The sequence below is a fragment of the Dipodomys merriami genome, unplaced genomic scaffold, assembly GCF_024711535.1.
Source record: "Dipodomys merriami isolate MVZ:Mamm:240054 unplaced genomic scaffold, mDipMer1.0.p SCAF_456, whole genome shotgun sequence".
In the NCBI taxonomy this organism is placed as follows: Eukaryota; Metazoa; Chordata; class Mammalia; order Rodentia; family Heteromyidae; genus Dipodomys; species Dipodomys merriami.
The window spans coordinates 538,933-566,165 of record NW_027206020.1 but is presented as its reverse complement, the minus strand read 5'-3'; the positions used below and the strand labels follow the sequence as shown (position 1 = coordinate 566,165).

General features: G+C 56.6%; 1 protein-coding gene across 16 annotated transcripts in view; it reads right to left on the bottom strand.

Moving 5' to 3' along the window:
* Positions 1-2,064: 2,064 nt before the first annotated feature.
* LOC138808571 (poly(rC)-binding protein 3) overlaps positions 2,065-27,233 on the bottom strand; it is a 164,356-nt gene continuing 139,187 nt past the window's right edge. For 9 of the 16 annotated variants that reach the window (XM_069994836.1, XM_069994838.1, XM_069994846.1 and 6 more), the window contains 6 exons: positions 26,326-26,367; positions 14,758-14,836; positions 14,117-14,176; positions 9,365-9,417; positions 3,203-3,372; positions 2,065-2,630 (listed from right to left, as the gene is read on the bottom strand). In XM_069994836.1, the coding sequence (XP_069850937.1) occupies positions 2,594-2,630; positions 3,203-3,372; positions 9,365-9,417; positions 14,117-14,176; positions 14,758-14,836; positions 26,326-26,367 (441 nt within the window). In that variant the 3' untranslated portion in view covers positions 2,065-2,593. The remainder of the gene's footprint in view (positions 2,631-3,202; positions 3,373-9,364; positions 9,418-14,116; positions 14,177-14,757; positions 14,837-26,325; positions 26,368-27,233) is intronic. The other 7 variants (XM_069994840.1, XM_069994845.1, XM_069994850.1 and 4 more) reach the window with 3 other exon arrangements.

Here is a 27,233-nt window from a genome sequence, read left to right as displayed (position 1 = left end):
AACACCAAAAAATGTTTAAAATAAAAACACGGAGAAATAACGTACCAGACAAAAGTCCTGGAAATGTCAGGGAGGCAAACGCTAGTGTCTGCTGGGACAGAACTTGGGGCAGCAGATGCTGTGGGTGCAGAGCTGGCTGCAGGGATGGGTGAGCGTCCGGTGCCGTGCTCGCTGGCCCTGTCCTCCGCTCACCACCGCGGGCCTCAGAGCATCCCAGGCTGGACAGGCCACGGACAGCGACAGCCAACTGCCCGCAGTGACCAAGAGCTCTTCCTCTGTTTCTGAGGTCCTCACACCTGTCTGGGCAGGCCGGCCAGAGGGCCTGTGCTCTGGGGCTGTGGGCGCTGTCCATGCCTTTCGCCAACGTGGATGGTCCTGCCAGTTTCAGGTCACAGGGCAGCCTGGGAGCTGTGCACTCAGCCCATCCACTGAGCGCAAGCCCCTCCGCTGGCCCCACTCCTTATCAGCCCCATGTGGTTGAAATGGGCCCAGCTGCATCACCACCTTAAAGTCCGTTGGGTAAAACCCTTCAACAACCTGCAGCCTCAACACCTCTGGCGGTGTCATATCCTGAGATCGGCCAGAGATCAGGATGGCACATCTCTGGACATCGCCAGCCTGCCTCAGAGCTCAGGTCAGTGACAATGCTGAAGCTGGGGACGTGGCGCCGGCCGGCCGCTGAGACACCAGCCATCCCGAGGCACTGGTGTGTGCCGGGACGCCGCGCCGGCTGAAATGCCACACACGCAGAACCTCCACTAGAAACCTCTGCCTGTGCAGACAGTAGAGAAAATGAATGATGTCACATGTCAGGATTCATGGGAACAGCTAAGGTAGCACATGAACTCGCTTCTCAGGTGGTAAGTCAGGTGAGAGCAGAAGTGGTCACACAAGTCTAGTAACTGAAGAAAGAACACTGTCCTGCACAAGTGCGATTAATGAAAAAAAAGGTGAAAAAAGTACCGCAAAAGTCAATAAGATAGAGGACAATACATATTAATAGCAAAAGCCAAAGGCAGTACTCAGAAAACATCAATACGACACATAAACCGTGAAAATACGGAGCAAAAACAAAGAGGAAGATTCAAATAGAGAGGCTAAATCAAAATGAGCCACCACAGAAAGACCTAGAAACTCACAAGGCTATGATTATTAGCTGCATTTAAAAATTTCCAAGTTCAAGGTCAGTTAAAAGAAAACCCCGAACTTCTGAAGTGGACACCCCGGGGGACGGGGCAGCTGAAGTGGGCACCCCGGGGGGTGGGCACCCTGGGGGACGGGGCAGCTGAAGTGGGCACCCCGGGGGACAGGGCAGCTGAAGTGGACACGCCGGGGGATGGGGCAGCTGAAGTGGACACCCCGGGGGATGGGGCAGCTGAAGTGGGCGCCCCGGGGGATGGGGCAGCTGAAGTGGACACCCCGGGGGATGGGGCAGCTGAAGTGGGTACCCCGGGGGACGGGGCAGCTGAAGTGGATACCCCGGGGGATGGGGCAGCTGAAGTGGACACCCCGGGGGACGGGGCAGCTGAAGTGGACGCCCCGGGGGACGGGGCAGCTGAAGTGGACACCCCGGGGGACGGGGCAGCTGAAGTGGACGCCCCGGGGGACGGGGCAGCTGAAGTGGACGCCCCGGGGGACGGGGCAGCTGAAGTGGACGCCCCGGGGGACGGGGCAGCTGAAGTGGGCGCCCCGGGGGACGGGGCAGCTGAAGTGGACGCCCCGGGGCATGGGGCAGCTGAAGTGGAGGAAGGGCAGGAGGGACTGGCATGGAGAAGGGCACGCAGACAAAGGCGCAGGCCCCGGCTGGCTGGCTCACTGCCAGGGGCTGCACAGCTTGGGCTCGCACTGGCGGGAAGAGGACAGTCAGCGATGGGCCCGGCCGGGCCGCACCGCACCGCGCAGCCACCGGTGCAGTGGCAGTAGCAGGAAAGCCGGGCACGGCCGGGGCCCCAGGTCTTGGTGGCTGCGCGAGCATGGGCTGCTCATTGTGTCATTCAAAGCCCGCGCCTGTGTGAGAAGCCGCCGGACTCTACCAGCAGGGGGCGCAGTGAGGAGCCAGAGCCGGAGGGAGCGCACGACATTTATTGAATCTGACGAGCACTGATGGGCGTCCTGGCAACCCCGGATCTGCAGCTAGCCCCGCGTGCACACCCACCCGACCCTGCTGCCCCGACGCTCAGGGCCCTCTCCACGGGCTTCGGGGGAAAACAACAACAAAAAACCAACAACCCTGATTTCAGCGTGTGACCAGGAGCCAAGACCACAGGTTCTAGGGGAAACTGAGTCAGGATGGTGAGAGAGAAGGGTCTCAGAGCACAAGGGGCAGGTAAGCATCAAACCAACTCAAAACTGTCACGCGGACGCTGAGGGACGACTTCTAAAACGTCACGGTGGGAACACAGGAGCACTAAAGTAAAGAGCATGCCCACACACGGAGACAGCTAAACTAACACCGAGCGCGGAGCCACGCCGCGGCGTGGCTGTGCAGGGGCCGCCTCTGTCGGTAGAGAACGCTCCACTCAGCTCTGCGCAGAGGGCCGGCGGTCAAGCAGCATGAACCGACGGGCCGCGGGCTCCGGGGGTCCCGGCAGGGTTAGAGCCCGCCCATCCCCGTGACCTCGGACGTCAGCCTGCAACAGACAGAGGCAGGGATGAGGGCGCCACGCCGCACCTCACAGTGAGCGCCCAGGGAGGAGAGCATCAGGCCAGACGCCAGAGCCTGCTGTCCCTCCCAATCCCAGCCTACCGGGCTCTATCACTCTATCACGCGGGTCCCGGGGCGGAGCCCCGGACCGCAGCCGAGCAGCCGCAAAGTCAGCCCAGAGGTCTGTCACCAGAGCAGCGGGGACAGGGCCAGAGCGGGCATGGCGCCCGGGGGGCAGGGCGGCCTCCATCTCCACACGCACCCTGCCTGGCCCAGCCAAGGCAGGGCAGGCACAGGGAGGAAGGGGGCTAGCTTCAGGGGCTCAGCCCTGAGGGCTGTTGGGCGGCAGAGGCAGGAGGCTGACTGGGCTGGGCTTGGCCCCAGGGGCGGCCACGGGTGTGCTGCCCACACTCCCACCGTGGAAGAGGGGAGCGCTTCCCCCGGGTGAGTGCGGGTCTGGCTGGGCTCCAGACGGAGGAATGAGTGATGAGGGCCACCGACCGGCTCTCCTTCCCGCGGTGTGGCCCGGGGCCCCTGGGGCCGCGCGGAGACGCTCACCTGGCGTTGATGAGATACTGGGCGAGGCTGATGTTAGCCGGGGTGCCGGTGATGGTGATCTGGCGCTCCGACGACCCCTCAGTGGCGTTGGCAATCTTGATCTGAGCGCCAGACATCTGTCGAATTTCGTTGATTTTGGTTCCTTGACGCCCGATTATGCAGCCTATTAGCTAGAGGAAAGCAGGGGGGATTGTGTCAATAGACAAGCCCAGGACGCCTGTAAGAACTCTTGTGGCACTCACAGTGACCAGCACCAACCTTGCTCTCAGCCCATGCCCTCGAACCCGGCTCTCCAGCCGAGGCAGGGGACTGTGCCCACAAGCCCGGTCCTCTGTCCGGGCCAGGTCCCGGGCAGGCCCAGTTCCCGGCTCTGTCTGCCTCCTCGCCCTCCCCTGAGGATCACTGGGCGTAAGGCCTCCTCCATGCTGATTACAGGCCAGGCCCCCGTCAGCACCTCTGCTGACCCGCAGGGTGAGGAAGGTCACAAAGGCCAAGTCTGGGGACGTGTGGAGCTGCTACGGCCTGACTCATCATGACCTGGGATGCACCTGAGCTTCCTTTCCTCGCTACTGGGTGGCCTCTGTTCAAAGAGGGGTCAGTGGCCTGTGGCCGGCAGTGGGAGACTCTGCTCCCGTCCCCTCCCCTCCCACCTATGCGCCCGCTGCTGCTGGCCAGAGCCTCCTGGGTCCCGCCACAGGCACTGGAGAGGCACCATGCTCAAACCTGGGGAGAGGGTGAGGAGGGGCCCGCCATGCAGCCCCACCCTGGCTGGCTCCTTCCGTGCCCACCATGCCTGCTCCACTCAGGATGCTGGTCTCAATGACACGGAGCTCTGCCTCATGCTCCACCGCTATGGAGGCCTGTGGAAATCATGTGGCCCTTCTGCTTAGACATTAGGGAATCTCTGGGCCATGTGACAATCCTCCCGCCTGCCCCCTCCGGGAGCTGTGCAGGGGTCCTCACTCCTTTTCTAGATGAAGCCCTGGGAGCGGCATTACTCAGGACCAGAGAAAGGTCCTGAGCCTCATGGGCGAATGGAGAAGAGGTGGCCCCGGGACTGGACGCCTCTGTGACTGAGAGCGCGCTCAGATGTGAGCACTGGACGTGTCTGTGCTCGAGATCATGCTCAGACGTGAGCACTGGACGTCTCTGTGATTAAGATCACGCTCAGACGTGAGCACTGGACGTCTCTGTAATCAAGAGCACGCTCAGATGTGAGCACTGGACGTCTCTGCGCTCAAGATCACGCTCAGACGTGAGCACTGGACGTCTCTCTGATCAAGATCACGCTCAGACGTGAGCACTGGACGTGTCTGTGATTAAGATCACGCTCAGACGTGAGCACTGGACGTCTCTGTGATCAAGATCACGCTCAGATGTGAGCACTGGACGTCTCTGTAATCAAGATCACGCTCAGATGTGAGCACTGGACGTCTCTGTAATCAAGATCACGCTCACACGTGAGCACTGGACGTCTCTGTGATCGAGAGCACGCTCACACGTGAGCACTGGACGTCTCTGTGATCGAGAGCACGCTCAGACGTGAGCACTGGACGTCTCTGTGATCGAGATCACGCTCAGATGTGAGCACTGGACGTCTCTGTAATCAAGAGCATGCTCAGACGTGAGCATTGGACGTCTCTGTGATCGAGAGCACGCTCAGACGTGAGCACTGGACGTCTCTGTGATTAAGATCACGCTCAGACGTGAGCACTGGACGCCTCTGTGACTGACAGCACGCTCAGACATGAGCACTGGACGTGTCTGTGCTCAAGAGCACGCTCAGACGTGAGCACTGGACGTCTCTCTGATCAAGATCACGCTCAGATGTGAGCACTGGACGTCTCTCTGATCAAGATCACGCTCAGACGTGAGCACTGGACGTCTCTGTGCTCGAGATCACGCTCAGACGTGAGCACTGGACGTCTCTGTAATCAAGAGCATGCTCAGACGTGAGCACTGGACGTCTGTGATCGACAGCACGCTCAGACGTGAGCACTGGACGTCTCTGTGATCGAGATCACGCTCAGACGTGAGCACTGGACGTGTCTGTAATCAAGATCACGCTCAGACGTGAGCACTGGACGTGTCTGTAATCAAGATCACGCTCAGACATGAGCACTGGACGTGTCTGTAATCAAGATCACGCTCAGACGTGAGCACTGGACGTCTCTGTGATTAAGATCACGCTCAGACGTGAGCACTGGACGTCTCTGTGATTAAGAGCACGCTCAGACATGAGCACTGGACGTCTCTGTAATCAAGATCACGCTCAGACCTGAGCACTGGACGTCTCTGTAATCAAGATCACGCTCAGACGTGAGCACTGGACGTCTCTGTGATCGAGATCACGCTCAGACATGAGCACTGGACCTCTCTGTGATCGAGAGCGCGCTCAGATGTGAGCACTGGACGTCTCTGTGATTAAGATCACGCTCAGACATGAGCACTGGACGTCTCTGTGATTAAGAGCACACTCAGATGTGAGCACTGGACGTCTCTGTAATCAAGATCACGCTCAGATGTGAGCACTGGACGTCTATATGATCAAGATCACGCTCAGACGTGAGCACTGGACGTGTCTGTGATTAAGATCACGCTCAGACGTGAGCACTGGACGTCTCTGTGTTCGAAATCACGCTCAGACGTGAGCACTGGACGTGTCTGTGATCGAGAGCACGCTCAGATGTGAGCACTGGACGTCTCTGTGATTAAGATCACGCTCAGACGTGAGCACTGGACGTCTCTGTGATTAAGAGCACGCTCAGAGGTGAGCACTGGACGTGTCTGTGATCAAGATCACGCTCAGACGTGAACACTGGACGTGTCTGTGATCGAGAGCACGCTCAGACGTGAGCACTGGACGTGTCTGTGATCGAGAGCACGCTCAGATGTGAGCACTGGATGTCTCTGTAATCAAGATCACGCTCAGACGTGAGCACTGGACGTCTCTGTGCTCAAGATCACGCTCAGACGTGAGCACTGGACGTCTCTGTGATTAAGAGCATGCTGAGACGTGAGCACTGGACGTGTCTGTAATCAAGATCACGCTCAGATGTGAGCACTGGACGTCTCTGTGATTAAGATCACGCTCAGACGTGAGCACTGGACGTCTCTGTGATTAAGAGCACGCTTAGACATGAGCACTGGACGTCTCTGTAATCAAGATCACGCTCAGACGTGAGCACTGGACGTCTCTGTGATCGAGAGCACGCTCAGACGTGAGCACTGGACGTCTATATGATCAAGATCACGCTCAGACCTGAGCACTGGACGTCTCTGTGATTAAGATCACGCTCAGACGTGAGCACTGGACGTCTCTGTGATCAAGATCACGCTCAGACGTGAGCACTGGACGTGTCTGTGATCAAGATCACGCTCAGACGTGAGCACTGGATGTCTCTGTAATCAAGAGCACGCTCAGACGTGAGCACTGGACGTCTCTGTGATTAAGAGCACGCTCAGACGTGAGCACTGGACGTCTCTGTAATCAAGATCACGCTCAGACGTGAGCACTGGACGTGTCTGTGATTAAGATCACGCTCAGACGTGAGCACTGGATGTCTCTGTGATTAAGAGCACGCTCAGACGTGAGCACTGGACGTCTCTGTGATTAAGATCACGCTCAGATGTGAGCACTGGATGTCTCTGTAATCAAGAGCACGCTCAGACGTGAGCACTGGACGTGTCTGTGATCAAGATCACGCTCAGACGTGAGCACTGGACGTCTCTGTGATTAAGATCACGCTCAGACATGAGCACTGGATGTCTCTGTGCTCAAGATCACGCTCAGACGTGAGCACTGGACGTCTCTGCGCTCAAGATCACGCTCAGACGTGAGCACTGGACGTCTCTGTGCTCGAGATCACGCTCAGACGTGAGCACTGGACGTCTCTGTGCTCGAGATCACGCTCAGACGTGAGCACTGGACGTGTCTGTGATTAAGAGCACGCTCAGACGTGAGCACTGGACGTGTCTGTAATCAAGATCACACTCAGACGTGAGCACTGGACGTGTCTGTGATCGAGAGCACGCTCAGACGTGAGCACTGGACGTCTCTGTGATTAAGATCACGCTCAGACGTGAGCACTGGACGTCTCTGTAATCAAGATCACGCTCAGACGTGAGCACTGGACGTGTCTGTGATTAAGATCACGCTCAGACGTGAGCACTGGACGTCTCTGTGCTCAAGATCACGCTCAGACGTGAGCACTGGACGTCTCTGTGCTCGAGATCACGCTCAGACGTGAGCACTGGACGTCTTTGTGATCAAGATCACGCTCAGACGTGAGCACTGGACGTCTCTGTGATTAAGATCACGCTCAGACGTGAGCACTGGACATCTCTGTGATCGAGAGCGCGCTCAGATGTGAGCACTGGACGTCTCTGTGATTAAGAGCACGCTCAGACGTGAGCACTGGACGTCTCTGTAATCAAGATCACACTCAGACGTGAGCACTGGACGTCTCTGTAATCAAGATCATGCTCAGACGTGAGCACTGGACGTCTCTGTGCTCAAGATCACGCTCAGACGTGAGCACTGGAAGTCTCTGTGCTTGAGATCACGCTCAGACGTGAGCACTGGATGTCTCTGTGATCAAGATCACGCTCAGACGTGAGCACTGGACGTCTCTGTGATTAAGATCACGCTCAGACGTGAGCACTGACGTCTCTGTGATCGAGAGCACGCTCAGACGTGAGCACTGGACGTCTCTGTGCTCAAGATCACGCTCAGACGTGAGCACTGGACGTCTCTGTGATTAAGAGCACGCTCAGACGTGAGCACTGGATGTCTCTCTGATCAAGATCACGCTCAGAAGGGAGCGCTGGAGTGGTGGTCACTGGCATGGCGTGTGCCTGTTGGACCCTGGCCTAATCTGTTTGTGACCAGGAGTAAACCAGGATGTGGTGAGGGGTGTTAGGTGGATACATCGTGCTTTCTTTCTGTGTCTGAGGAGCGGAGAGGTGGCGGGGCAGGGCCCTCTCCTCCTGTCCGGATCACCCTGAGGACTGCCCAGGGTCTCTTCCATGCAGGATGGACAGGGAGTTCCAAGTGCATGGAGAGGGCTCTGCCTCCCTTCTGAGGAGCAGGCTCCCCTCCCCAGGAAGACTCCCAGGAGGATGTGGTGGCCAGGGGAGCCACAGCTAGGGGTGCATGGCTCTCCGACACATCCCTACCGTTGCTCCTACCGACCATCTCAGTTTCAAAATGAATATGCGTGGCAAGAATGTATCTCCTGACGCTGGCAAGTGGTGGCTTGGAGCGGCCCTCCGAGGAGAGAGCCTGCCTGGTTATGGCACTGGCGGAAGGGCTGCGGTGGCGGTGTGACCCGGAGGGCTGGCACGCAAGGCGGGGGCAGGCAGCACAGCCACAGTACTGGAGGCTGGTTCTGTGTTGGGGCTCAAGGTGGATAGAGATCCATGTGGCAGGGAAGCAGTCATGGGCTGGCGCTGCTCCCTGAGCGCGTGGGCCGTGGAAGGATGGTCTCTATGGAGGTCAGAGACCTCCAGATGGCCTGCTCGCCCTCTCCTGCCTCCTGTCCTCCCTCACACCTGAGCTCAACTCCTGAATCTGTGCTTGCTGTGTTTACTTACACAAAGGGAGAGGCAGGGCTCCAGCCTTCTGCCTGCCTGGCACAAGCAGCAGAGGAGTAGAGGCTTTGGAGCGCCCGGCTCCACCGCAGAGGCGGCCTCTGGACACAGGTTGGTGGAAGGCGGCCCTGGGCCCGGGCTGCTGCCGGCAGCTACCTTTGGGGTCTGTGTCTTACTCTCCCTGCTCTTGGGGTCCCGGGATGATCCACTGATTTGGAAAACTTCCACAGCACATGGCCTCCCCGAGGCAGAGCAGATCCAGGGGTGCTAAAATGCAGACACCTCACACATTCGGGGTCTGTTGGAGCCGCTTTACTGAGAACCCCAAACCTCTGATGACATGGGACTTCCTCGCACAACCCAGCCAGGCTGGGGCCCCCGGGGAGACGTGGCGCCCAGCCCCACTCCGCCCAGGCCTCGGGGAGCTCGGCGGACCCTTGCTCCCTTCCCGCTGGCTATCCTAGGGACGGATGGGCATTAGGCAAGCTTCAGCTGGAGGGGTGGGGAGTGTGGGTGGGGCGCGGGGCCGCACCGCCTGCCCCTCACAGCCGGGAAGCGGGGAATACTCACATCATTGGGAATGGTGAGCTCATGAGTGCTGGCCGGGGAGCTGGCATCCAGACCTGGGCACACCAAAGGGGTAGGGTTAGGCTAGCAGGAAGGCTGCCCCAAGCCACCCAGGCCTGACCCTCACCCCTCCCAGCTGCCCCTGGTGACGGCCCCCACGGGTCCCCGCGGGGAGCTCCCCCAAGCCCTCAGTTCTCTCAAAGGAACACAAGACAATCCTTTGTGATTTCACCCCCACTGTGCGCGTGGAATCCCTCGGACGGCCCAGTGCGACCTGGCCTCAGGTCTCGGCAGAGCGCCTCGCACCGGTCACGCTGGCAGGGCTGACACGAGGGCCTGCTCCCTCTCTGCTGGCTTAGAACCCCCTTGTCTCTCTGCTGCGGCAGCCAGCTACTAACATAACTAACCAAAGGCCATCACACAGTGGCCGGGGGAGTTCAGGCTCACCATCCAGATTTTCATCTGGAGCAAGGAGACTGGAGCTTCACTGCTACACTAGAGGGAGCGCGCCATCCTCCTCCTTACATTGAAGACTGAAGAGCCCAGGGTTCAGGTTCCTTCCTCCCTTCCTTCTTTTTTTCCTTGACAAATCTGAGTCTAGCTCAAGTCAATCTGACACCTTCCAGATCTTCCAGCCTCAGCCCCCTGAGGGCTGGGATCACAGCCTGGTCACGTGCAGCTAAGACCAGGTTTTCATGTGTGCAAACCTCAGCTTGCACCACCAGATAACAGATAGCTTCCCAAAGCCCAAGGGTAAGCTTTCTCCTACCTCAAAAATAGTGACAATAAAGCTACAGGCCTCGGAGATCTCTGCGGCTCTGTGTACTTCATTCCCACAAGCATCAAGTTGAGGCTGGCTCTGCTCAGCCCGGCCCCGCTGTGCCTTCGGAATGGCCCTGAAGCTAGGCCTCCCCCCTCACTGTCAGTGAGCGCCCACTTCCTCCGGGAGACACGCTCGCCCGGCTCCTGTTCCAGCCATGACTCTCCCCGGGGGCCCAGGTGCACAGCCCACCAGTCCATCAGCAAGCTCCCTGCAGGTCTAAGGGACACCAGCACAGGCGTCCGGCAGTCGGGCCACGTGCTAGGTGCTTAATGAACCATCCTGCCCCAAACACTGCTATCTTTCTTGGAGTTTCTATCCTTTATTTTCTTTTAAGTAAGTTACTTGATTACTTCTGTACTGGGAGTATCATTCCAGCACTTTCTAAGCCCCACTCTCCTGGACTGGTGACCCTGAGCCGCCAAGCGGAAGTCAGGAGTGGCCGACAAAGTGGTGGACTTCAGCATATTTTGGCTGAGGGAGGAACCTGTGAGCATTATTTCTGAGAGGTGCTATAGGGAAATGGCTGGAGCGGGAACAGGTCTGTGTAAAGCATGTGCCCTGGAAAGTGCTTTCATCAGCCGACACCTTGGCATAGGGGCAAAGCCAGCGGTGACAGGAGCCCCAGCAGCCACCGGCCACACCTGTGCTCAGGCCTGCCACCTTCCTCTGCTGCTGGCTGGGGGCGCGGGGTGTCGGCCCCGCACAGAGGGTCAGCTGCACCCGGACACAGGGGCAGCCCAGGAGTCCGCTCATCCCACTCACGGCAACCCCCGGGCTCTGCGCACACCAGCCTGTCCTCAGTGCCCTCCATCCTGCAGCTGGAAACCAGCCCCAAAGAACACGCAGAGCCCAGACCCATCTTCTAGGAAACACACCCCAAAAAGCTGTGTCCTAGCTACCCAGCTCCATCTCCACTACAGGCTCTACATGCTGTGCTGCCAGGAGGATGAGCGACAGCGCCACAGCCCTCCTCACGCAGGCAGACCCTACCATCAGCGTGACTGACAGCGCGATGGGCCCCCTCTCCCCAGCACACCCTACCATCAGCGTGACTGACAGCGCGATGGGCCCCCTCTCCCCAGCACACCCTACCATCAGCGTGACTGACAGCGTGATGGGCCCCCTCTCACAAGCACACCCTACCATCAGAGTGACTGACAGTGCGATGGGCCCCTCTCCCGAGCACACCCTACCATCAGCGTGACTGACAGCGCGATGGGCCCCCTCTCAGGAGCACACCCTACCATCAGCGTGACTGACAGTGTGATGGGCCCCTCTCCCGAGCACACCCTACCATCAGCGTGACTGACAGCACGATGGGCCCCCTCTCAGGAGCACACCCTACCATCAGCGTGACTGACAGCGCAATGGGCCCCCTCTCAGGAGCACACCCTACCATCAGCGTGACTGACAGTGTGATGGGCCCCCTCTCCCGAGCACACCCTACCATCAGCGTGACTGACAGTGCGATGGGCCCCCTCTTGTGAGCACACCCTACCATCAGCGTGACTGACAGTGCAATGGGCCCCCTCTCAGGAGCACACCCTACCATCAGCGTGACTGACAGCGGGATGGGCCCCCTCTCAGGAGCACACCCTACCATCAGCGTGACTGACAGTGTTGATGGGCCCCCTCTCACAAGCACACCCTACCATCAGCGTGACTGACAGCGTGATGGGCCCCCTCTCACAAGCACACCCTACCATCAGAGTGACTGACAGCACAATGGGCCCCCTCTCACAAGCACACCCTACCATCAGCGTGACTGACAGCACAATGGGCCCCCTCTCAGGAGCACACCCTACCATCAGAGTGACTGACAGTGCGATCGGCCCCCTCTCAGGAGCACACCCTACCATCAGCGTGACTGACAGCAGGATGGGCCCCCTCTCACAAGCACACCCTACCATCAGTGTGACTGACAGCGGGATGGGCCCCCTCTCACAAGCACACCCTACCATCAGCGTGACTGACAGTGCAATGGGCCCCCTCTCACAAGCACACCCTACCATCAGCGTGACTGACAGCGGGATGGGCCCCCTCTCAGGAGCACACCCTACCATCAGAGTGACTGACAGCGGGATGGGCCCCCTCTCACAAGCACACCCTACCATCAGCGTGACTGACAGTGCAATGGGCCCCCTCTCAGGAGCACACCCTACCATCAGCGTGACTGACAGTGCAATGGGCCCCTCTCAGGAGCACACCCTACCATCAGCGTGACTGACAGCGGGATGGGCCCCCTCTCACAAGCACACCCTACCATCAGCGTGACTGACAGCGGGATGGGCCCCCTCTCAGGAGCACACCCTATCATCAGAGTGACTGACGGCGGGATGGGCCCCCTCTCAGGAGCACACCCTACCATCAGCGTGACTGACAGTGTGATGGGCCCCCTCTCACAAGCACACCCTACCATCAGCGTGACTGACAGCGTGATGGGCCCCCTCTCACAAGCACACCCTACCATCAGAGTGACTGACAGCACAATGGGCCCCCTCTCACAAGCACACCCTACCATCAGCGTGACTGACAGCACAATGGGCCCCCTCTCAGGAGCACACCCTACCATCAGAGTGACTGACAGTGCGATCGGCCCCCTCTCAGGAGCACACCCTACCATCAGCGTGACTGACAGCAGGATGGGCCCCCTCTCACAAGCACACCCTACCATCAGTGTGACTGACAGCGGGATGGGCCCCCTCTCACAAGCACACCCTACCATCAGAGTGACTGACAGTGCAATGGGCCCCCTCTCACAAGCACACCCTACCATCAGAGTGACTGACAGTGCAATGGGCCCCCTCTCACAAGCACACCCTACCATCAGCGTGACTGACAGCGGGATGGGCCCCCTCTCAGGAGCACACCCTACCATCAGAGTGACTGACAGCGGGATGGGCCCCCTCTCACAAGCACACCCTACCATCAGCGTGACTGACAGTGCAATGGGCCCCCTCTCAGGAGCACACCCTACCATCAGCATGACTGACAGTGCAATGGGCCCCTCTCAGGAGCACACCCTACCATCAGCGTGACTGACAGCGGGATGGGCCCCCTCTCACAAGCACACCCTACCATCAGCGTGACTGACAGCGGGATGGGCCCCCTCTCACAAGCATACCCTACCATCAGAGTGACTGACAGTGCAATGGGCCCCCTCTCAGGAGCACACCCTACCATCAGCGTGACTGACAGTGCGATCGGCCCCCTCTCAGGAGCACACCCTACCATCAGCGTGACTGACAGTGCGATCGGCCCCCTCTCAGGAGCACACCCTACCATCAGCGTGACTGACAGTGCGATCGGCCCCCTCTCAGGAGCACACCCTACCATCACCGTGACTGACAGTGTGATGGGCCCCCTCTCAGGAGCACACCCTACCATCAGCGTGACTGACAGTGCGATGGGCCCCCTCTCAGGAGCACACCCTACCATCAGCGTGACTGACAGTGTGATGGGCCCCCTCTCAGGAGCACACCCTACCATCAGCGTGACTGACAGTGCGATGGGCCCCCTCTCGTTAGCACACCCTACCATCAGCGTGACTGACAGTGTGATGGGCCCCCTCTCAGGAGCACACCCTACCATCAGCGTGACTGACAGTGCGATCGGCCCCCTCTCAGGAGCACACCCTACCATCAGCGTGACTGACAGCGCGATGGGCCCCCTCTTGTGAGCGCACCCCACCTGGGCTGCGTGGGTGACTTGATGCAGTGGAGCCTAACACACCCAGACCTGCCATCGGACCCTAGCAGGACCACAGAGCCACCTCCTGGCTTTCTACAGAGCCTGAGCCTCAACCACAGCCTGAAGCACAGGCGGCTGCCAAGTGCTGGCTGACTTGGGTGTGGCACAGTGATCTCAGGCTCGGAGTCCCTCCCCCTCTGCGTGTGGCCTGGCCTGTCCCATGGCACTGTGGCCTGTTTTACCTGGCGACTGGCCCATCAGATTTTGAGCTTCTTCGGAGGAGTGTAAAGGCAGCTTTTCTCCTGGAGAGCAAAGGAGAGACAGATTTAATGTTTTGCCCTCAAGGAGATAAGCAAGTTCCCTTCAATTAGGGAAGCTCAAAATATGACCGGCGCGCGCACAGCTGGCACCCACGGCGGGTGGCTCTGGCTGGCCCCTGTGGGGGAGGCTCGCTCAGTCGCCTGGCTGGGCCACGGCCGACTGCTCTGACTGCCTCGCAGCAGGTCTGGGCAGCGGCCGGCTCCTTCCACTGCTATTTCAGGGTAGGCAAGGGGGACGCGGGCACCCCGCTGCCCCGGGGCAGGGCAGCCACACTGCAGCGGGAAGCACTTGCTCCGGCGTGGGGGGAGTTGCCCGAGGTAGCCCCGTGGGGCCGTGCGCACACGGACCGCGGGAGGGCAGGGACAGGAAGCCAAAGGTCACACAGCCCAGCGTGGAGCCGGGCTGACCCTGCCGCCGCAGCTGCTTTGTTACCGCTGCAGGAGTCAGCTTCAAAGCGCTGTGACCGCGCATGCGTGCGTGCCGCGCTGGATAGAGACAGTTCACAGAGAGAGAGAAACGCCCCAGGTGAGAAGAGGTCAGAAAAGGGCAGCTGGGTACGTACCGGGGAAAGCGGGGTTGGTCTGTCCGAGGGGAGGAAAGGGGGTTTGCTGCATGGCCAGCTGGTGGAGCTTGGTCAACTGCTGGGGGTAGGAGGGACATGAGAGCTAAGAAGGTTATTGTTATCGAGTACAGTCAGTCACACCAAGTTAAAAACGGCAGTAACAGAACAGACAGGCTCAGGGGCCATGCGGACATGGCAGACACCGCAGCAGGATTCAAGGACTTGGCCTGGGTGAAGCAAGGGGCCTGGATGTTGGTAGCCAAGGGCCCCGGGCCAGCCACGCGTCCCTGCTCACCAGTGGGGTGGGGAGGGGAGGTTGGCGAAGGCCAGTGTGGCCACGGGGCCTCTGAGGAGAGGATCTGAGGGACACAGAGCAGGGACAGACTGGCAGACTCACGCTAGCACCTGTGGGGCACAGCAAGGCAAGCCCTCAGGTCCTCCTGGTCCTGGCCTTGTGCTCAGGCCCTTACCTCGCAGCAGAGGCTGGTACGGGGAGGGACTGGAGGGCACTGTGCTCACGCGGAGGCTGCTTCTCTGCTGGTCAGCTACAAGGCTTTTCAAGGGGAACTTTGGTTTATGGCTACTCCAGGCATTTTATCTGAGCTTCACTAAGGGCAGCAGGAGAGCAAGGGAAACGTGGCCAGAACCGGCTTCGCTTAGAGAGAGAGGGCAGGTGGGATGCTCAGAACCCTCTCACCCTCTGCAGAGCCTGGGATCTGGAATAGAAGGTTCTGGGCTTTCTCTAAACCTCTCACAAACAGGTCTGTGTGGGGCGTGCCACTGACGCAGGTCGAGTTGGGCCTGGCTTTGTGCTGTTCTGGGACAGTCAGCAATGCCAGCAGTGGTGCTGGTGGGGGGGGGAAGGGGGGCACTGCCCCAGGTGAGCGGGATGAGCTGCTGAACGGATATCTGCTTCAGAGAGAACGAGGTCCTCTCCCTTCAGGAAGCAGCACCAGGATCCTGTGTCTGTCTGGTGCTTCTTAGCACTGTGTCCAGCTCCTAAGGCCCCTGGGACACCTGCCCTTCCCACACCTGGCACCTCCTCCCCCAGAAAGGTGAGCACAACACTAGCCTGTCCTAAAAGCAGCCCTACCCCTCTAGTCCCAGTTGCTTGGGCCCCTATGTACCGGGCTGGGGCTGTTCAGGGGAGACCAGAGCGGCTCAGGCTAGGAGACTCAGTGACCTGGGTCAGCTTCAACTCTGGAATCCCCCAAAGGGGTGACAGCTGCAGGGCCATGGCAGGCAGAAGGCTATCCGTTGCCTGTGGCCTGGCGGGTCCCAGGCGGGTCCCAGGCAGACACAGCAGGGGTCCACCTGGCTCACATCTGATCTGCCCTGAATCTGGCGTCAATGAGAACTTAAGCCACCTGACGGGAGCCGTCCCTGGCACCAGCCAGAGCTGCAGGGACTGCACGGTGCCCCTACTCCATGCCAGGCCAGCAGGCCGGGGTGGCTGCCGTGCCGTGCATCTGAGGAGGGAATGGGATTTCGGGGCCCTCCACGCGGGCGTGTCAGCCTGCAGGGCCTGCGCACAGCAGGCCCGTGGGAAGCACCGTGTGGTGACCTCTGAGAGGTCCCGACAGCGGCTCTCTGCCCATGTCTGCTGTCCCCACACCCCAGGGGCCATCAGCCACTCTGCCATGCTCCAGGGCAGGCCTTCTCCTTGGCGGCCCTGGGTCAGGATGGCCAGGGATGAGAATGAAAGTGGGCTTGGGGCTATCACAGCTGTGTGGAGAGAGGCGCCCCGGCCCTGCCAGGCCTCTGCTCCCTTGTCTGTAACACGGGGTCTGAGGGATGGGGGGCTGTCTGCATGCCAGTGTGGGCCGCAGCGGCCGACCTTCCCGGCTGCCCACACCTCTGCTGCTGCCCCTCCTTCAGACCACCTGGGGAGGCTCATCCAGACCCCGGCCCGTGGGGGACAGAAAGCAAGCTGTCGTTGGCTCTACTCATGTCCAGACTGGCACTCAGTAGCTCGGCAAGGCCCAGACTCTGGCTCCTCCTAGCACAATACATATTCTGCTCTTAACAAAGAGATGTTCCCACTCACCAATGCCTCGTGCCGGCACAGACACAAGCTGGCCGGCCATGGCCGAGCTGCGTAGGCATTTGCTCACTGAGTGGGTGAACATTTTGTTTGCTGGGCCCTGCTTGATCAAGTTGCTGTACCTTTGGAACTCTACATTTTTTAAAAGAGGGAGTAGGGCTGAGTACCAAGCGGCTTTCTGCTTCTTGTGAAAGTTCTGTCATCTGAGAAAGCAAACAAGTCCTCAACTCCCAGTGTTAGCTCCAGTTCCTCCAGGGATGGAGGTGGGTAAGGGAGAAGGAGAGCAGCAGGTGGAAGGGAGCGGGGGTGGGATGGGGGGAGGGAAGGTGTCCCACCCCAGGAATCCCCTTGCTCTTTCCATCTGACATTGTGTCAGAAGGTGACACACATGGGCTGAGGTCTGTGTGCAGTCAGTGAAGCCACACAAAGCACTCCCGGGAGCAGCCCAGGCCTGCATTTCTGGACAATGTCTCTCGCCTAAGCTCACGGGGCCTGTGTGGTTCGGACATGACCCTGCTCCAGGGATGGAGAGGCACACACCTTTCCCCCACTCTCTTCACTGTGTTTAGAGAGGCAGGGTTTCACAAACTTCCCTCGCTGATGCCTTTCACACAGGACACCCACTTCTCTCGGTATGTGCAGATGGTGTTTGGCTGTCTCGAGACACGCTTTCCCGGAGACCACTCGCTGCCCAGCAATATTTGTGGTGGCCCTTCTCCTGGGGTTTGCGTGGGAGGCCCGGGCAGCATGCTCACCCAGCTGTGCCCCAGGGCTCCCGGCTAGTCCTCTGCGGTAGTGGTCTCCCCGGCACCCAAACTGCACCCACTCGGTTATTACCTCACAGAATATCTGTGCATCTGCCAGGGAAAATCTTCCCATTACTCTTATGGACAGATGGATGATTCTTGAATGGTGCTTTCCCATATCAATTTAATACTTTAATTTCCTCAAAAAGTCTTACAAAATTTGGCTTGGAATTATATTGCATTAATGTATCAATTGGGAAATAACTAATATCTTTGTAATATTAGTGTTTCTATTAATGGATATGGTATATCTCTTCATTGCATATTTTGTTTTTTTGAGGGTAGTACTAGGTTTGAACTCAGAGCCTTGAATGTGTTAGGCAATAGGTCTACTAATGGAGCTATATCCTCAGCTGTTTTTCTTTTAGTTAATTCTCTTTCTGTGGCCTTAGGATGCAATCTTTCTGTCTATACCTCTCACAGAGTACACATAGGCATACATACACATACACATAGTACACATAGAGTACACTGGGGCATAAAAATAGTTCACATGTAATTTTTTTGGTTGTTGTTGGTCATAGGGATAGAACTCAGGGCTTGGGCACTGTCTCTGAGCTCCTTTGCTCAAAGATCCCACTTGAACCACAGCACCACTTCCTGTTTTCTGGTGTTCATTTCAGATAAGAGTTTCTTGGGCTTTTCTTCCCTAGCTGGCTTTGAACTTTGATCCTCAGATCTCAGCCTCCTGAGTAGCTAGGATTACAGGCATGAGCCACCAGCATCTGGTTACGGGTACTATTTTTTAAAATCTATTTCTATTAAGTCCATCCATTAGAGAGCAGAAATAGTGATTTAACACATTATGTTTTTGTTTATTTGCCGAAATGCCTACAATTTTCTTTGTCCACCATTCCTTCTTTCAAGTCTAGCCTTCCTTTTGACAGAATTTTCCCTTTCAAAAGACCATCCGTTAGAAAGTGATTTCTGTGGGCCTGTTGGTCTTTGCTATTTGTCTGCAGAAGCTACACTGAAGTCCTCGGAAGAGCACTTCCTCTACTATGTCACTGTCTCCGGATGGCCATTGTGCTGGTGAAGGCTCAATGGCATTTCTCCTTCGTTGTTCCTCTCTCTTATTGTGGGTGGAGCTGTCCAGGGCTCCATACCTGCCGAGCACACCTTCAGCCCTGCCCTTGACCGGCTCTTTTTAGGGCAGGGTCTCGCTTTCCACCAAACAGGCGCCCGGGCTGTGACTGCCTACTCCTTCAGCTTCACATCACTGCTGGATCACAGGCTCACACCTCTCTCCATTCCGTCCAGGGAAATAGTCTCGAGGACTTTTCTGCTGGGGCTGGCCTGGCTTGCACACGGCCATCCCAGTTCCAGTCTCTCCTGTAGCCCAGGCCGTCAGACAGGCATGTCCCTCCAGCATGCAGATGCCTCCTCCCCCTCTTCCTCCTCCCCCTCCTCCTCTTCACTCCACCCAGCTACTGCTGCTGCTTCCTTCTTTGTTTCCTTTTCCTCTTCCTCCTCCTTCTCTTCTTTTTTTGAGATAGGATATTACTATGTGGCCAGCCCTGGTCTTGAATTCAAGATTCTTCTGCTTCAGCCTCCTCTGGAGAGCTAAGATTATAGGCATGAACCACTACCTGGCTCCTTTGTAATATTCTTTTTTTTTTTTTTTGGCGGTGGTGGGGCCTGAACTCTGGGCCTGGGCGCTGTCCCTCAGCTCTTCAGCTCAATTCAAGCTCTCTACCACTTGAGCCACAGCGCCACTCCCAGTTTTCTGGTGGTTAATTGGAGATAAGAGTCTCATGGACTTTCTTGCCTGGGTTGGCTTTGAACTGTGATCCTCAGATCTCAGCCTCCTGAGTAGCTAGGATTAAAGATGTGAGCCACCAGAGCCCAGCTTCTTTTGTAATATTCTTATTCTCTCTGATTGCCTCTAGTACTTGCCTTTGGGTTTGGTATTACGTAGTTTTATTTATGTCTAAGATGGATTTTTTGTTATCCGGTTTGCAATTTGTTGGGATACTTGAGTGTATTTGCTTCTGTTAATAATTGTAGAAAATTCTCTCCATCCTAGCTTCTCAGGGCTCTATGGGAATGCACGGGGTTCCTGTTGGTCCTCATATCCAGGGCTTCTCAGATCCTGGCCCATGCACAAGTCACAGAGCAGGCTGCGATCCCACACAGCCGGCTGAGAAGGGCCAGTGAAGGAGGGGTCCAGAGCCAGGCCACAGCTCAGAGGGAGACGGCCGTGGAGCAGGACAGTGAGGGAAAGGCTTCTCCAGCCAGCAGGCGGTTACTCTGGGCCTCTTATTCTGTGAGGTACAATGCAGCTGCCCTGCCTCTCAGCCCACCCATTCCAGGACCCGGGAAGGAGTTGGGCTCAGAGCCAGGAGTGCTGGCACCAGCTGGTGGCCACAGGAGCTATCAATGATTTCCTTCCTTTACTCTCAGTGGGAAGATGCCCTCAACTTATCTCGGTACAGGGTTCTAGAAGGAGACACTGAGCCAGTGCAAGGCCCAACGCGGTGCAGCACACAGCACTGACAGTCTTCGTGCGTGAGCAAGCTCCGCTCCGCTCACTCCCTGAGCCCTGGAGGGGCCTGTCAGAGGCCCCGGTGATGCTCACTCCTGTGGGACTTCTATTACCACACAGGCCTCTGTGACTTCCCAAGATGCAGAACCAAAGCACAAGTATCTCAGTAGGTCATGGCACCTTCTTAACACCCCTTGTGCTGTATGAGCGGGCTAGCTCACCCCCGCCAAGGCAGCTTCTTAGAACATCTGCTTCTTCAAGTGTGCAACGGATGCTCCCAAGACCCCCAAGCGAAGCTCAGGGGAGAACAAGGGTCAAATAAGAGTGGCGATGCTGGATTCTCTATCAACACTACTGCGCTGCTTTTATTTTTGCTGGCTTCAGCATCCCTCTAAATGACAGGGATGCTAAATAAGGGATGATTCGGAAATCAAAGACCAGTATAAAGACTCAGACATTGTGAGGCTGTTTTGAAGTTTACTTCACACGGCCCCTGATTCGGAATGTTCCAACGTTACGAGGCTCTGATGCGGCATGCACTCTGCATTTGGATATTTTTCTGGGCTAATGCTATGTTTCACTGCTGCCCTCTCTCTTTTTGTGTCAGTCCTGGGGCTTGAACTCAGGGCCCAGTTGCTGTCCCTGAGCTTTTTTTGCTTATGGCTAGTGCTCTAGTGCTAGAGCTGCAGCTCCACTTGCAGTTTTATGGTGGTTCACTGGAGACAGTCTCACAGACTTTGCTGCCTGGGCTGACTTCATACCACAATCCTCAGATCTCAGCTAGGGTTACAAGTGTGAGCCGCCAGCACCCAGCTGGTGCTACTCTTACATTGCTAGATGGCATTAATGAGCTCTTGCGCCTGGCAGGCAGCCCCGTGGTGCAAGGCTGGGCAGTCAACATTCTTCAGGTGCAGTTCTGCCAGATGCGGTGCTCAGTAGATTGGGTACACCGAGTTTATCAGGTCATGGCCCCACACTAGTTACCACTGTGTGTGGCTATTCTCCAGAGAAAAGCAACTCCTGATGTGATGGCACTGACGTGAAGAAACAGAGAGAAATGCAGGTGAGAGGCCTACCAGCTGCCCCGCCAAGTCCGCTGAACCCTCAGGGACTTGGAGCCTCGGGGCTCTGTGTCATTCCAGTGCCCCAGGACTTGGTGCAGTTTCCTTTCTGCATCTCCAAACCTGTGCCTCAGTGATGCTGGTGGGATGTGGAGATATACAGATGCTTTCCAGGGTGTTGAGCGGTCATCCAGTGAACTGGACACAAAGGTGCGTGGTCACTGTCCATGCCCACTTAGCGGTCATCCAGTGAACTGGACACAAAGGTGTGTGGTCACTGTCCATGCCCACTTAGCGGTCATCCAGAGAACTGGACACAAAGGTGCGTGGTCACTGTCCATGCGCACTTAGCGGTCATCCAGTGAACTGGACACAAAGGTGCGTGGTCACTGTCCATGCGCACTTAGCGGTCATCCAGTGAACTGGACACAAAGGTGCGTGGTCACTGTCCATGCCCACTTAGCGGTCATCCAGAGAACTGGACACAAAGGTGTTTGGTCACTGTCCATGCCCGCTGAGTGGTCATCCAGAGAACTGGACACAAAGGTACGTGGTCACTCTCCATGCCTGCTGAGTGGTCATCTAAAGAACTGGACACAAAGGTGTGTGGTCACTCTCCATGCCCGCTGAGTGGTCATCCAGAGAACTGGACACAAAGGTACGTGGTCACTCTCCATGCATGCTGAGTGGTCATCCAGAGAACTGGACACAAAGGTGTTTGGTCACTGTCCATGCCCACTGATTGGTCATCCAGAGAACTGGACACAAAGGTGCATGGTCACTCTCCATGCCCGCTGATTGGTCATCCAGAGAACTGGACACAAAGGTGCATGGTCACTCTCCACGCCCGCTGATTGGTCATCCAGAGAACTGGACACAAAGGTGTGTGGTCACTCTCCATGCATGCTGAGTGGTCATCCAGAGAACTGCACACAAAGGTGCGTGGTCACTCTCTACACCTGCTGAGTGGTCATCCAGAGAACTGCACAGAAAGGTGCGTGGTCACTGTCCTTGCCCGCTGAGTGGTAATCTAAAAGAACTGGACACAAAGGTGTTTGGTCACTGTCCATGCCTGCTGAGTGGTCATCCAGAGAACTGGACACAAAGGTGCGTGGTCACTGTCCACGCCCGCTGAGTGGTCATCCAGAGAACTGGACACAAAGGTGCGTGGTCACTCTCCACGCCCACTGAGTGGTCATCCAGAGAACTGGACACAAAGGTGCGTGGTCACTCTCTATACCTGCTGAGTGGTCATCCAGAGAACTGCACACAAAGGTACGTGGTCACTCTCCACGCCCGCTGAGTGGTCATCCAGAGAACTGCACACAAAGGTGCATGGTCACTCTCCACCTGCTGAGTGGTCATCCAGAGAACTGGACACAAAGGTGCATGGTCACTCTCCACGCCCGCTGAGTGGTCATCCAGAGAACTGGACACAAAGGTGTGTGGTCACTCTCCATGCCCGCTGAGTGGTCATCCAGAGAACTGGACACAAAGGTGAGTGGTCACTCTACACCTGCTGAGTGGTCATCCAGAGAACTGGACACAAAGGTGTGTGGTCACTCTACACCTGCTGAGTGGTCATCCAGAGAACTGGACACAAAGGTGCATGGTCACTGTCCACGCCCGCTGAGTGGTCATCCAGAGAACTGGACACAAAGGTGTGTGGTCACTCTCCATGCCCGCTGAGCGGTCATCCAGAGAGAATTGGACACAAAGATGTGTGGTCACTCTCTACACCTGCTGAACAGTCACCCCGAGAACTGGACACAAACATGTATGGTCTCTCTCCATGGTTGCCAAGTGGTCATCCAGAGAAGTGGATCAAAGGTGCGTGGTCACTCTCTACACTTGCTGACACTCAGCAGAGGAATGGATGCCAAAATTCCTGGATATTTCCCACAGCTGCTGAGTCACTGTCCCAGAGAACAGGATGGGCCCACAGAGGATGTGGCTGCATAGTGCAGCACTTTATACCTCTTCACAACACCCAGGCCTGGAAAGCTGGAGAGGTGCCCGAGGGTCTGGGTAAAGGAGCATGCGGATAAACAGAGGAAACTGAAAGTCCTCAGCATGGATGACTTAAGTAAGGGCCAGATTAAAAGCATGGCTTAAAATGAGGTATTGAAATGTGCATGTTCCCATTATAGGTAAGGAATATTCAGATTTTAGGAATGAATCTCTCTATGGTCTATGTGTCTGACTTATGAGACCACGTATTCAGATAAGGAATTAAGTTGCTGCAGTATATACGCACACACATACACACATGTACCCATATCTGTATATATATGTATACACACACAAGCCAGCCATTTCAATTGAGATAAACTTGTATTCAATTACACTGTAAAATAAAACAGTTAACATTTCCTAAAACTATATTTTCATTCTAAAAACTGAAGTTTTAAGCATTCCTACTAAGAGGAAGTAAAGATGCAGCTCTGATGGCTAAGTGAAGAAGCCCTGAGTGCAAACCCTGGTGCTGACACTAAACAAAACAAGCAAGCAAGCAAACAAACACTCCTGCCGAGTACTGACTGCAAATAACCATTATCCTCCGTGTCATGAAACTCGTGCTTTGATGTAAATTTTTTGAGTGATTGCCTAAGCCTTGAATTTTATGTGCCTGTAAGAAAGACAGCTTTAAGTCCCCACTCTGCTCACAAATCACGTGATTTTGGTACAGACAGCAGGATGACATCCACAGGAAGCTTTCCATGATAAAATAATCAAGGTCTTCATCTGCTGCTCTAACAAAATGCCTTAGCCCGGGTAGTTTATAGACAGCATGAATTTACTGCTCACAGTTACGGAGGCCAGAGGTCCAAGATCAAGATGCCAGAAGGTTCTGTTTGGTGATTGCTTGTCCCTGCTTTGTTCTTACTTGGTAGAAGATGGGAGGAGGAGCACTAATCTCACTCATGAGGAGGAGCCTTCCATACCGAGTTACCTAACAGAGGCCTGCCTCCTAACAGCATCACCTCGCACAAGAAGGGAGCGGGACATACATCCAAAGCTCAGCACCTCGCCATACACAACATCCGTGGACATTAAGCTAACCTGAAACACTCCAAACTTCCGGTTAAGAGAAACTGAGAGGAGCCACAGAGGAAAAACACACCAGCCACCATCTCTGTCACATCTGTGCCCCCAGGGCAGCTGCCGCATCTCAGACTGGACACAGGCTTCCTTAGACATCCGTGGCACACCCAGGAGGGGCAGCGCGGGCCCACCCACCCTCCTCGGGGAGGGTTCAGACCTGCTGCCATAGAAACTGCAAGGCACTTGCCAATCAGACCCTGCAGGCCCCAACATCTGACTTTATTATTCAGCATGAAGACATAAGCATGACCCACGTCCATCAACGATGCTGCACCTTGGAGTTCCATAGACTCACCCAGTTCACACAAGCTAAGCTTTTGAGGCTGCTTCTATATACACTGCATGTGCGCAGCTGCCCACCCCAGCACCACAGGAAGCCAGGGCCACCTGAAGGTCAGACCCTGCTCCCCAGGTGTCTATCTATTAGCCTGCCCCAGTGGCCTGCCCTCTGCTCTGACTGCTCAGTGCTGCCAGGCCACGTAAGGCCTTAGCAGTAGGCGCTGGACAGCAGACACATCACGTAGAGCTCCAGGCCTCCTGTGCTCACAGGCGAAGTCTGCACCGATGACCTGGGAGCATGGTGCTGGGGGTTCAGAGTCATGGTGTCCTGGGATCTAAGACCAGGTGTGTCAGCACGGCAGAGAGAGAGAGAGGCCTTTCCCGTCAGCGCTTCTCTACCGGTTGATTTGTGTGTTGCTTTATTAAAGTTAGAAAGCAACAGAATTTATTTCCTGCTCAAGGAACTGCCTTGCAATGAGAAGGAATTGAATCCATACTTCAAACACTTAGTGTGAATGAATTCTGAAACCCCTGCCTGCTCTGCCTGGAAGTCTAAACCAAACAGGTGTCTGAGTCCAAAGCAGCGTCTGCAGGAGGCTGAAGGGCCTGGCCGGCTCTGCTCTCGGTCAGGGCCAGCAGCAGGGCTCACACAGAATGCACAGACACGCTCCAGGGGCTGACAAGCCTGGCAGCTTTCAAAATGGGTCGAGAAAAGATAATTCAGTTATCTGCAAGGTGCTGCAGCTCCCACAGGTCGGCCGTCTCTCTCCTATCCCTCTCCTTAGTTTTTGTAACACCTTACAACAGAGTCTTGCTGACCATCCTCTTAAAGTCCCCTCCAGAGTGCCCCTTAGCTGGGTGCAGCTGGCTCACGCCTGTAACCCTAGCTCTTCAGAAGGTGGAGATAGGAGGATCACGGTTCAAAGCCAGCTCAGGCAGTCTGTGAGACTCTTATCTCCAATTAACCACTGAAAAGCCAGAAGTGAAGGTGTGCTCAAATGGGAGAGTGCCAGCCTGGAGTGCAAGAGCTCAGGGCCCCGAGTTCAAGCCCCAGGACTGGCATGCGCATGTGCACACACACGCACACACACATATGCACAAATGCCCTTTCTATCCCTGAGCGCCTCTGTTGCCTTCCGCAGGCCCGGGGGGAGCCTCCCTCTTCTGTGGTACACATATCCTTACTGTCATGCTGCCAGGAATGTCTGAGAGGACTCGGCACACACAGTAGCACCACAGGTCCGGCTCAGAGGCCGAGGCACCCGTCCCAGGTCTCATGCACCCCATGTGGCATCTTACTAACTCTGGAAGGAAGAGTGGGACCTGCAGGCTTTGTACACTGGAGGACTGGGCATGTCAGTGTGGGGTTTGGCTTCTCCACACACGTCACCTTTCCAGGACAGCTCGGAAGGTCTGTTTTGATAATGCTGCCTGATTCCTTGGGTGCACAGAGCCCTGCGCCCTGGCTGCAGCCGGTCAGTGCCACTGCCCACTCACTGTGGCACTGACTAGCGGGAGGGACTGCAGAGCCCTCTGCAGCACGGGAGGGAAGCCCTGGACTGCAGCAACAAAAACAATTTTGACATCAGGCCAAGTCCTCAACACAAGCAGAGTTAGTGCTAAGAGGCTGAAAGGTTATTCAAGGTTATATGGGTACAACACAGGTGAGGGACACTGAGAAAACCGATTAATATTATTGTGTAATATTAATATTGGTAGCAATTAACAGCAGCATGCAAGTAGATACACAATAGTAAGAGAAGGACGGGAGACAGAGTGAAAACTCACATCCGGGTGAGGGATGGCGTACTGTCCCTGGATCGTGTAGGCCTGGAGAGAAAGAGAGAGAGAGACCTTCAGCTCACAACACAGGGGGCGTGGGGCTTGCCGCCGCCGCCGAGGCCCTTCCCTGGGTGACTGGCAGCTCTCCCTACAGGCACATCTCCACCCTCTCTGTGGAAAACCCTCCCCCTGGTGGCAGCCAGGGGAGCCACAGAAAGCTCCAGGCAAATCTCCAGACACCCCAAAACTTCTCTAGAAGGAAACAACTTAAGGAGGACCTGTTCAACCATGCATAAGAGGTCTCCTGGTCATTAAATACTATACTGGAGACATCCAAAAAGATACCGAAAGCAGCTTTGCCAAAAATGGGTTAAGAAATGGATCTAATGAATCACAGGAAGACCCAATCTGTCATCTTCCTGATCGAATCTTCAGTCCCAATGGGGTCTCTGAGGCGCTTTTGGTTTCATGATTTCCCTGTGTCAGATCTGCAAATGACTCAGTGGCCAGCACACTCCTTGTGCCTGGCTTCTCTGCGAAGCCCCCGCAGGTTGGGCGGTGACCCTGGTGACCCCGGCTTCTCTACCAAGCCCCGTGGGTGGCTGTGACCCTGGTGACCCATGACCCCGGCTTCTCTGCCAAGCCCCGTGGGTGGCAGTGACCCTGGTGACCCATGACCCCGGCTTCTCTACCAAGCCCCGTGGGTGGCAGTGACCCTGGTGACCCATGACCCCGGCTTCTCTGCCAAGTCCCGTGGGTGGCAGTGACCCTGGTGACCCCTGACCCTGGCTTCTCTGCCAAGCCCCGTGGGTGGCAGTGACCCTGGTGACCCACGACCTGGCTTCTCTGCCAAGCCCTGTGGGTGGCAGTGACCCTGGTGACCCATGACCCTGGCTTCTCTGCCAAGCCCTGTG